General features: G+C 52.0%; 4 protein-coding genes across 4 annotated transcripts; 2 read left to right on the top strand and 2 right to left on the bottom strand.

Annotated features, from left to right (window-relative positions):
* Nucleotides 1-1,309: 1,309 nt before the first annotated feature.
* On the bottom strand, nt 1,310-2,743 carry FIBRA_00896 (uncharacterized protein; the record flags this gene model as incomplete). The annotated part of the gene is made up of 1 exon (XM_012322782.1): nt 1,310-2,743. One exon carries the CDS (start codon nt 2,741-2,743, stop codon nt 1,310-1,312), a length of 1,434 nt encoding a protein of 477 aa, XP_012178172.1.
* A 661-nt stretch (nt 2,744-3,404) lies between these two features.
* Nucleotides 3,405-5,346, bottom strand: FIBRA_00895 (uncharacterized protein; the record flags this gene model as incomplete). The annotated part of the gene is made up of 10 exons (XM_012322781.1): nt 3,405-3,541; nt 3,601-3,690; nt 3,743-3,869; nt 3,933-4,024; nt 4,160-4,301; nt 4,354-4,604; nt 4,655-4,812; nt 4,872-4,898; nt 4,956-5,128; nt 5,185-5,346. 10 exons carry the CDS (start codon nt 5,344-5,346, stop codon nt 3,405-3,407), a joined length of 1,359 nt encoding a protein of 452 aa, XP_012178171.1.
* Nucleotides 5,347-5,670: 324 nt separating this feature from the next.
* Nucleotides 5,671-7,982, top strand: FIBRA_00894 (uncharacterized protein; the record flags this gene model as incomplete). The annotated part of the gene is made up of 11 exons (XM_012322780.1): nt 5,671-5,959; nt 6,013-6,059; nt 6,107-6,254; nt 6,305-6,451; nt 6,500-6,609; nt 6,659-6,722; nt 6,776-6,956; nt 7,006-7,205; nt 7,259-7,541; nt 7,592-7,847; nt 7,899-7,982. 11 exons carry the CDS (start codon nt 5,671-5,673, stop codon nt 7,980-7,982), a joined length of 1,809 nt encoding a protein of 602 aa, XP_012178170.1.
* Nucleotides 7,983-8,361: 379 nt separating this feature from the next.
* FIBRA_00893 (uncharacterized protein) lies at nt 8,362-10,624 on the top strand (the record flags this gene model as incomplete). The annotated part of the gene is made up of 4 exons (XM_012322779.1): nt 8,362-8,615; nt 8,688-9,943; nt 10,002-10,296; nt 10,363-10,624. 4 exons carry the CDS (start codon nt 8,362-8,364, stop codon nt 10,622-10,624), a joined length of 2,067 nt encoding a protein of 688 aa, XP_012178169.1.
* Nucleotides 10,625-10,732: the final 108 nt, after the last annotated feature.

Here is a 10,732-nt window from a genome sequence, read left to right as displayed (position 1 = left end):
TGGATGCGCCTCCGCCGCCGCCGCTGGGACTGGGCCGCGGTCGGCAGTAAGTGCGTGCTCCCGGCCGCCGTTGTGTATTTTGTGATGGCGTGGGCCGACATGCTCCGGCGGGAGTGGGAGCGCCCGTTGTGCTAAAGTCTGGATGTGCGTGAGGGTGTTCATGTTGCTGTCTCTGCTCTGGGTCTAGATTTCGTCGACTGTATGCCTCTGGGTATCATTAGCTAGAGCGAGTGTGTACGGTATACGGAGTGTAATGTAGTCGAGGCGCGAGTACCGCTTGTTCGTCGCCTAGTTTTTGGGCGCCGCCGTTTCGATCTTTCTTTGTGCGCGCATGTGCAGGCACTCAGGCAGCATGGAGCCTGAGGCCTGAGGCCTCCGTGCCATCACGTACGGGCGCGATATAATAGGTAAAATAGATACTATGTTCTGTAGATACATTCGAGCAGATTTGCGAGTGCGAGGAGAGAAGAGAGATGTGCGATTAATTGCGACTTGCAAGACCCAAAAACCCAAAAACGAGGAAAGTAAGAGCTTTTCAAGCGTGACGTGTATACTAGCTTGAATGCTGAAGACCAGAGCGGAACCGTGTATGACTTGTTGTGACCTTGAGACCCAAAGGAAAACAGAAGAGCTTGGGCAGAGACGAGAGGGGTGGAACGAAGAGATGCGGTGAGAGAAGGGGAGGATGGACCGTGTATGCATGGTAGCGAAAAGCTCCATAACCAGCTGCAGCCTGATTATGGAGCCTTTCGCTACCATACTGCGACGGTTGCGGGAGGAGAGGGGTGAGAAGAGGAATTCGGTGAATAGGAGGAAACGGGCTGCGAATGACTGCTTTGCGACCGAAAGGGTTTATTACTGGGCGACGATTGGTTGGACAATATCATGACGATTGGCGGGGTGCAGACGGCAACGGCAACAGCGGCGGAGGAAATTGTGCGCGGTGAAGGGGACCTTAATGGACGCGCATGAGTGGATTGATGGCGTTCTCGACGGGGGCATTTTCTGGGATGAATTTACGCCGGGTATTGGGGATGAATTATTGTCGACTGAGCAGTGCTAAGGTGGATGGCTGCCGTTGCCGGATGCGAGTTGGATGGAGAGGAGTGATTGTCAAGCATTGCCTAGACTGTGCTCAGAGATTGAATGCACAAGCGTTCGTGAGCGATGTACGTGCAGACAGCGAGAGTGGTTATGCCAAGAGCCAGATATCGAAGATTAGATGATCGCAGCGAGGAATTGAATGGCAAGGGAATCGATCGAGAAGCAGTCATGATGCAGAACGAAGAGCGATTGAGGAAAGTAGAGGTCAAGAGCTGGTTCCCTTGGGCGCAGCGTAAACCACCGTATTGCGCCGACCTCGACGGGGCGGGACGCCGAGTATAAAGGTCTTGTTGGATATGTTCGAGATATCCATCAGAGGTAGAGCCGGTTTCAATCGCGACTTCTCTGTGGAATTGGGCGCCGTCCACGACATAGCAGGGACCTCCAGATGATCGACAGAACTACTCCGCAAGTCGTGTAGAGATCGCTCCAAAGGCATCCAGGACGCTTCAGATACAGACGAGCCAGAGTCGCAGCTTTCAATAGAGATCTCGGGTATAGGGAAGCTAACTGCCTCCGGCGTGGTCTGGTCGCCCAGCTTGTCACAGAACGAGAGGATGTAGTTGGACGCAATTTGCGTCTGCGAGGGTTCGGATTGATAGCCAGAGTCATCCACGCTGTCAGCCGAATACATCGATGCCGATTCGTCGAGGTATTCGTCGCAGAGCTCAGACTCGACTTTGGGCACCGCGAAAATAGGTGCGAGCTTCTGCATGAGCTCTCGCTCGGCTCGTTCCATGTCGGCTTCCCATTGAGCAATTGTGGGTGCCCAGTAGGCGCGATACAATTCGTCGATGTGGGAGACGGGACTGTTAGCCTCTCTAGTCAGCTGAGGGAGTACCGAGGGTTTGCCACCACAGCCACAGCCGCACATATTGATCGGATCGGTGGGGGTGAACTTCTCTCTTGCCGCAGCGATTACGTCCGGGTCGCCCGTCTTGAGCGCATCGAGGAAAAGTGAGATACTTGTGTGGAAAGAGCCAGACGAGGACAGCTGGTCGTCAGTAGTGTCACTGGGGAGATCGTCAGCTGCGTCGGTGGCATCGGACGCCTGTTCGATGCCCGACATGTCGGCTTCAGGCGTCGATGCCGGACACTTGGGGGGAGGAGGGATCTGGCGAGCGGGTAAGTCTACATTATCTTGCCTTTGTATGACAAGCACATCTTGAGACTCTATGTCGCTAACGGCCTTGGGAGCGCATCCAGTGGATACCCTCTGGGCAACGTTCTTCTGTGCAGGTTTGTCATCGAAGGCGCATATTGAATCCATAAGTGGCCTCACCTTCCGGAACGAGAAAAGTCTCTTGAAAACTGAGGCGCCTCGAGAGGAGACACCCAATGACCGAACAGTATCGAGAGGGAGCTGCTTGATATCCTCAAGTTCTGTCGGCTGACCGTGAGCCTCAGGATTTATCGACGTCAGACTTGACTGAGCAATGTCGCCGGTCTCTTGCGCTTCGCTCGACGACGGGCGGCGATAAACCAGGTACATGGTCAGAACTGTTCCCCAAGCAATCAAAACGACGATCCCAAGAATGATGAGCAGGATGTCCAGGGCATGGTTAGCAGTTCCGACTTCGCTATGCACAAAGGCAGCGGCGGAGTGAACAACTGATGCGGTTTGGGGCAAAGGAGCCATGGTGCCTTCGGTGCTGAACGAGTGGCGATGCGTTGCGGTTGGCGCGAGCAGTGCTGGGTGTCAGGATGTTGGAGACAAGGAAGCTCAATACTCGACTGCCACTGTTTTTCTAGCAGATCTCAACTTCGACTGTGCGGCAGCCCACCCAGCCAGCCTCAGATCGATTGGAATTCCTACCGGTCCTTCGATCACGCAGAGATGTGATGAGAACGCTCGACCGTCGAGCATTTACCACACAGTCCTGCGTCAAGAAAAACGTGTGGCGCAATCACGGGCTTTCTCCAGCGACTATTTCATAACAACTTGTCGGAATGCAACCGCTGCACTGCGGATGCACATATTGTCCTGTGACACATTGCACCGCTAGATTATATAAAAAAGCCTAGTTACCGTAAATCTCAAGAGGGTTCGATATGATATGAACGGCAAGGAATAGAAGTCTCACCGAGTACAATACATCATTTTAGCTTCTTCTGGAGGCCGCCCGCGTAGTGTCACAATCTGCACCAACCTGATTGGCTTGACTACGACCTGTGGTCATCCTGATACCCCCTTGCTATTCCACTACGCCCCTGTTCCAGTACGCTGGGCGCATCCTGTCCAATCCTCGTTTCAAGTCCTCTGAATGACCGTGACTGTAAGAATTGAGCTTATGACAATGTTAGATTCGTGTTCTTCGCAAAATTGATAGTCGCCTGATCATACCTGCTGCGCCATTAGATGATGTGGCCACTGCATTCTCTCGGTTACGGAGCACCAAGGCAGACGCCCGAGCGTCATTCTCTCCATTGGCCGAATCTGAGCCTCGGTACCGCATTAGTACATCCATTGTGAATGAGTGAGAGGGTAAAGAGTACCTCCATATCGTTTTGCTTGCCGATATCGACCAGTAACAAGTGAAAAGATAGGTTGGTCTAGACCCTCATCCTGCACTTCGGAAAGCGTGTCTACAGCTGGTTGAGTCAATAAGCGATAACCCAATATTATGACGTAGCACACCGTCTGCGTCATTACGACTCTCAGCGAGGAGCGTATTGAAGTCAAGTATATATTGACCAGTCCAGCTCTGCTCAGCTTGCAGCGCAATTTCAAGCTCGTAGGGTGTGACAATTGGCCGCAAAAACTCCTGTTCTCGGACATATTGTCAACAAGGTACTGTGATCAGCACGAAGTGAATCATCGTGCTGACCTTTGCCTCAATTATGCTATTTTCGGGACAAGCAACCAAAACAAAACACTCAATCTCCAGAAAATTCGCAAGTTTCGCAGGATTGAGCTTCCCTACGCTTATCGTGTAACTTTTTTTATGAGCACGCGATAGAATTTTGCGTAAATGCGAGATCAGTGGCAAATATGATGCTGTTTCCATTCATTGAATTACTGCTATTATTGCAGGTAAATCAATCTGCGGCTCACCGACGCCCAACGTCCCGATTAGGATGCCAAAAACATCAGCATCTCTGGCTTTCTGCATCGTAGAATACCGTCGCATAAGCAGCTTGTTAGTACGGGCTGATTCTAGGCGAGCAACTCTTGTTCTTGGGTCATATGCATGAACCTGAAAAAGCTTTTAAAGGTAACTCGGAACAAATGCCCAAATAGATATGCACCTCATAGAATGAATGTGTGACGAGGAGGTTTGTCAAGGTTAAACTTTCGCCGCCGATATATATCACAGCATAATCCTTCATTGATCCCGGATCACCACTCGGCGCACTGGTAGGCTGGCTATTCTCAGTTAAAGCATCTGACGTAGCCTGACACACATTTTTATCTCGAGGACGCATGAACACTGTTGGAGAAGAATGAAATATATGTGCTGAAGGTGGCAGCAGATCTCGTAGCTGCATTAGAATGGCATCTGGTGTACGTTAGTAATCGATTAAATCGCCACATAGCCAAAAAAGTGACCTGCTTGGTGACTGTATGCAACATCGTGCCGGAACAGGATACTCCGAGACTCTAGGCCCATTGACGATGTTTTGAGAGAATTCAACAATTGCTTGGCACAATCTGCAGGATCCACATCCCGTTTTCCAAAAATATATATTACCGGCAGACGCGATGTTCTGCGTACGAATGCGCAGATCAGTATATTACCATGAATGTACAAAATCTACGCACTGACTCATACACGCATGACCGTAGTGTACGACTGCATCTGCATCAACGTGCTGCGCGGCGACTTCATCCACACAGCAGCTGCACATACGGTAGAGTGACGGGTATTAGACTGTGATCCCAGAAAACAGGAGCAAAAGCCTGCCTGCCATAAGATGTATCTGCGAGCACATAAAGCTCCCGTCCACTTCCAATCTTCGATTTTAATGCACGAAAGATTGGGACTGAATCATGCAACAGCTCGTCAGGAAACTGAAGTGCAATCTGAGACGAAAATATGGTAAGATGTTGCACGAGGACGAAAGCAGTTGATAACAAACTCGGGCATAGTCTCCTTGCACGATTTGATCTACGGTGCGGTTAATCTCGTAGTAGTCATCAAGTTCGTCTTGAGATAGAGTAGTGATATCGTCTTCATTCAACTCAATACTTCGTGCAATGACGTCTTCTCCGGAGGATGAAAAGGAAGTGGGCCCGGACATATTGCAACACTTCGAGTTTTTGGCCAAGAGATCTCACTGAGAGAGAACATTCGACAGACGACCCGGTTCGGTTCGGTATATTTCACGTGACTTCTACCTCACTAACCGGAAACCGGCTCTGACGAAGCTGTGAGCTGAAAGCTTCCGCCTTGTTGTACACGTTTGCGAGTTCGCCGCCGCCGCCGACCTTACCGTCTCACTCTACGACAAGCGGATCCTTGAGGGACCGCGATTTGGAGGGTCACCTGCATTGTGCGAGCTCCTTTCTCACGCCCACTACTGCTAAAATCCATAGCACGGCACGTCAGGCCGCCCGCATCCGTCATGTCTTCCTCCACGTCGCAGGGCGTCGTCGAGCGCGTCCAGTCGTTTGTCTCTGAGAATAAGCGTGCTGTTCTCATTGGCGCAGCTGCCGCGGTCGTAGCTATTGGTGGTGTCGCATACTATGCGTCGACCTCTCGCGGTCCTGGCGGCGGCGATGCCGAAAAGGGCGAATACAAGAAGGATAAAAAGAAGGGTAGCAAGTCCTCCAAAAAGCGCAAGACTGTGAAGGATGCTGATGGCCCCATTCTTGAGGAGCGTTCGCCAAGAGTCGCTGACGTGGCCGAGGCAGGTGAGCTTCAATGTTCTAACTCCTGTCGCGGGCGAGTAATGATTTTTTTGCAGAGGATGTCAAATTGTCGGCAGAGGAAATCGTTCAAATGCCGGACGAGGTGAGTGCTCTGACAATTATTATTCCCATGTGCTTATGCCGTTGCAGGAACGTACGAAGGTTGCTGCATCACTTAAGGCAAAGGGAAACGGTGCCTACCAGCAGCGCAAGTACAGCATCGCCGCCGACCTCTATACCCGGGCAATTGAAGTTACACCAAAACCTGAACCAGTGTTCTTCAGCAATCGCGCAGCATGTTGGTATCGTCGCTGACAGTGGTTAGGCAAGGGCTGACGGCTTTGATAGGTTATGTTAATATGTCTCCCCCTCAATATGAGAAGGTGATCGAGGACTGTGACGAAGCATTGAAGCTCGATGCTAGCTATGTTAAGGCATTGAATCGGCGAGCGACTGCCTTGGAGGCTCTTGAGCGGGTCGAGGAAGCATTGCGAGGTATTTCCACAACATTGTCCGGGAAACATAGAATTAACAGTCATTTAGACTTCACCGCGGCGACGATCCTCGATAAGTTCCAGAACGAGTCAGCTGCCCAATCGACGGAGCGCGTCTTGAAGAAACTGGCATCACAGAAAGTACAAGAGATCCTTTCAGTACGTGATATGTCTATCATCTATCATAAGCCAATCTTATCAGCCACAGTCTCGCGATCGCCATCTCCCATCCCAAACATTTGTCTCCGCATATTTCGGAGCATTCCGCCCACGTAAGCTTTGATATGTACATCCTGCGCATCCTTCTCATACGAGTTTGTTTCAGGACCATTGCCACAACTTCCAGAGAACCCATCGCAGGGCGACCATACCCTTATTTTATCTCTCGAAGCGCTCGCGGCCAGTGATTACACTCACTCGCTTACACTTGTCAATGAGGCCGTTGAGCAGGGAATTTCGTGGGATGCTGGTAAAGCGGAAGCTCTCAATTTGCGCGGAACGTATAAGTGAGTCAGTGTTGGTCAATAGTTTGAGTATACTCATGATTCTCGACAGGTTCCTCATGACTGATGTCACTGGCGCGAAGGAAGACTTCCTTGCCTCTATTGAGCTGCAGCCCTCACTTACTCAGACTTGGGTAAAAATTGCCAGCGTGTACATGGAGCAGGGCGACCCCAAAAAGGCTTTCGAATGTTTCGAGGAGGCTATCAAGCACAATGCCGACGACCCGGACATTTACTACCACCGTGGACAAGGTGAACGTCTTGCAGCAGCATTTGATATATATACTGATCTTGAATCGATATAGTCTTGTTCATCATGAACGAGTTCGCTGACGCGGCGGAAAACTACACAAAATCGACAGAGCTCGACGATCAATTTGTTTTCAGTCATATCCAGTTGGCGGTAGCGCAATACAAGTCTGGAAACTTGGCGAACAGCATGGCTACGTTCCGCAGGACACTAAAAGGTTTCCCGCAACGAAGCGAACCACAGAACTACTACGGTGAATTGTTATTAGATCAGCAAAGGTTCGAGGATGCAGTGGACAAGTTTGATCGTGCCATCGAGATTGAGCTTTCACGCCCGAAGTGAGTGACGGCAATGCTGTTGGTCGGCTTGTGCTAACCTACTTCCGCAGGCCTCCACCAGTGAACGCCCTACCACAGGTAAACAAAGGGCTTGCCCTCTATCAATGGAAGCAAGATATTGGTGCTGCAGAACACTGCTGCCAGGAAGCGTTGAAAATTGATCCCGAGTGCGAGGCGGCAGTGGCAACATTGGCGCAGTTGAGTCTTCAGCAGGGCAAGATTGACGTAGCCATGGAGATGTTTGAGAAACAGGCTTCGCTGGCACGCAGTGAGCCCGAGCTCATGAACGCCCTGACCTATCAGTTTGTAAGTGCTAGCTTGTATATCGGATTTTCAGCTTTTAACGATCCGGTACAGGCGACGAAGGCGCAGGTCGAATTCATGACCAGATTCCCAGAGATGGCTAACCAGATGAGTCAGATTGCGAGGTCGATGATGTGAGCATGTTGGGCTCCCCTACATGACAGTAGCTATGTCTTATGCACGTTACCCCGCATTGACCTGCTTTCGTATACGCCGATTACTTATCTACTTATAATACTGCCAATAAAATTGACCCCTTCACTCTTTCAATGCGACTTCGTGTGTACTGTATACTCTCCGTGGCTGTGGTTCTGTTGTCCAATCTCGTCTAATTTTCGATATATCAAGCGTCGTACCTGTGCTTGGCGACCGAAGTCTGACGATGGTTCGGACATACAAACTTCATTTGTACCATGACTTCCTTGAAACTGAACTATGATCTCGACTTAATCACACCCTAGACGCTACCTCTACATTTCTACTGACCTCACGCTGTTCCACATAGATACCTTGCACGATGGATACCTCGGAAATATCAGATTCGTTCAAATTCCCCTCCGATGCGGCCTCAGCCTCAGATTCGACCGCTGATGGCGCAGGGTCTCACAAATCTCGGCGGCAGGTCGCCTTCTACCCCAACACCAAGTCCTCCAGCAAGCCTCAGAAGCCATTCAGTCGCAGCGCGGCGAAGCGGGAGAGTGTCATGGCTCTCGGGAGCATAGAGCATTTGCAGCATTACTTCACAAAGACCGGTATTGCAGCGGAAAGCAAGTGAGTACGATATGCCTGCTATCTGATGCTATATGAAATGACCTATATTTGCATGTGTGGTCGCACGTAAAGTCCTCTGAACAAGCCGAACAGTGGGATGGTCCCCGCAATAGGTGGTCCGTCGACGTTGACCATCAGACCACCCTCGCACAAGACGCGCGATTTTCTGCTGCCTCCGTCGCCTATTGTCCCGCAGATCGTGCAGCCGGCCTTTCCACCGTTCGTGAAGACGTATGAGACCGATCCAGAAAATCTCCGGCCTGGGGTGATCGATGACCTCAGCACCGTCGCGGCAGGCTGGGACCTCGATGGCAGTCTCCGCGAGGAAGAGCGGGAGCAGGAGCAGGAGCAGGACCCGAACCTCCTCGGGACGGGGGTGGTCGCAAAGACAAAGGAGCAATTCGACGTGCTCGGGCTGCTGAAGACAACGACGCGCGCGGTGCGCTCGGTGCGCAACTACCTCGTATCGCTCCCCGACGACTCGGCGACCCCCATGCTGCAAACGTACTTCCGCCCGCAGAGCCTGCCGAGCGCGCCCCCACCGCGGCGGCGAGTCTCCCAGCCAGACTCGGCTTCGGAGCCACTGGCGCGCATCCGCCGCGGCGCGCTGGAGGTGCTGACGGTGCTCCGGGAGCTGGAAGAACGGGCACGATTGCCGCTGGAGCATGACGCGTACGACGCACAGAGTGAGCATAGCACGTCGTCGCCGGAGAACAGCGCGCACTCGCGCGGGGCGTCGCCCTCGTCGCATCTGGATGTCGACGACGATCTGGAGGGTGACACGTCGTTCTCGATCTCATTCGTGGAGGTGAGCGGGCAGCAGAAGCCGATCCCTGTGTGGGAGGACGAGTTATCGTACGACATGAACAATTTGAGCGAGGAGGAGCGGGGGAAACGGGATCGGTGGGACGAGCGGCTCGTCGTTGGCGGGGGTTGGCTCTATCGCCAGGATATGGAGATGTCGGATCTTCGTCAAGAGCGGGAAGTTGTTGGGCGGTATTTGGATATCGTGGATGAGGTGCTTTTTGGAGGGGTACAAAACGGACGTCGGGGCTGGGAGAAGGAGCGAGAGCGGGCGGCGCGGAGAGATCGCGCGGAGCGAGTGAAGGGGCGGAGAGTTAGTGCTGGCGATGTTCATGATCAGGGAGAGACGCAAATGAGCCGGTCGAATCGGAGGGTGGTATCGACAGGCATGTTGGATGCTATGCGAGATATGGTGGTTACGGAGGAGCCGGAGGAGATGGATTCGGTGGCAGAAGAGGACAGTGTCGACGATGAAGAGCTCCCAGATTGGGCGAAACGGTCAACATTTAGGGATGATTCTTTGGGTGAGTGGATGTTACCCAAGTGTACAAGCGCATGTTCATTGAATCACAAGCCACGCAGGTCGTTTACATGCACTGCTAGTTGCACTTCTCCCTGCTAACCTTTTACCTCTACTTCCATCCCCTCCGCCAAATCGCGCCAGTATTCTCCAGGCACTCTCGTCAGGACAACTGCTCTGTGTGGCGTACAACGTTGGTGTACGTCGCTCACGCAAGCCATGGGGGTTTGTGAGCAAAGACGCAATCCATGATATTGCTACGCTAGAGGCGCAGTCGGCGGGGGACACGCAGAATGCAGAGAGGGGCAAGCGAGGCTGGACCTTCAGGCGAACGGACAACTTGCGCCTTTGGGCAGCGTAAGTGATGTTAGAATTCGCTATGAAACGCGCTGCTAATTAGTACTGCCCCCATCATTCTATTAGGGCACTGAAGTTGCGCTATTCGCTGCCCGTATCTTCTCCGGCGAAGACGAGCTCATCTAAAGGTAATATCACACCCTCCGATAGCACAACACCTGTCCCTTCGCCTTCCTTCCCCATTCGATTTCCAAGCACGAACGAGGAGCCGATTATATTTGATGCGCCCCTTGTCGCACGCCAGGAGAACGAGTGGGAGGATATGCTGGAGACTTTGGTGCTTAAGTGGGTAGATGCTGTTGTCGACGAACGGAGAGGCGAGAGGTGAGGATTTCCGAGTGCAATATTATCGCCTTGTCGTTCTTGTATGTGCAATCAGATGTTTGACCATAGATGTGGATTAACAACATGAAAGTTAGATTTGTTCGAATCAATA

The sequence above is a fragment of the Fibroporia radiculosa genome, assembly GCF_000313525.1.
Source record: "Fibroporia radiculosa TFFH 294 genomic supercontigs, scaffold397, whole genome shotgun sequence".
Lineage (NCBI taxonomy): Eukaryota > Fungi > Basidiomycota > Agaricomycetes > Polyporales > Fibroporiaceae > Fibroporia > Fibroporia radiculosa.
Note: the sequence above shows the minus strand (reverse complement) of the source record. Positions and strands in the feature narration are given on the sequence as shown.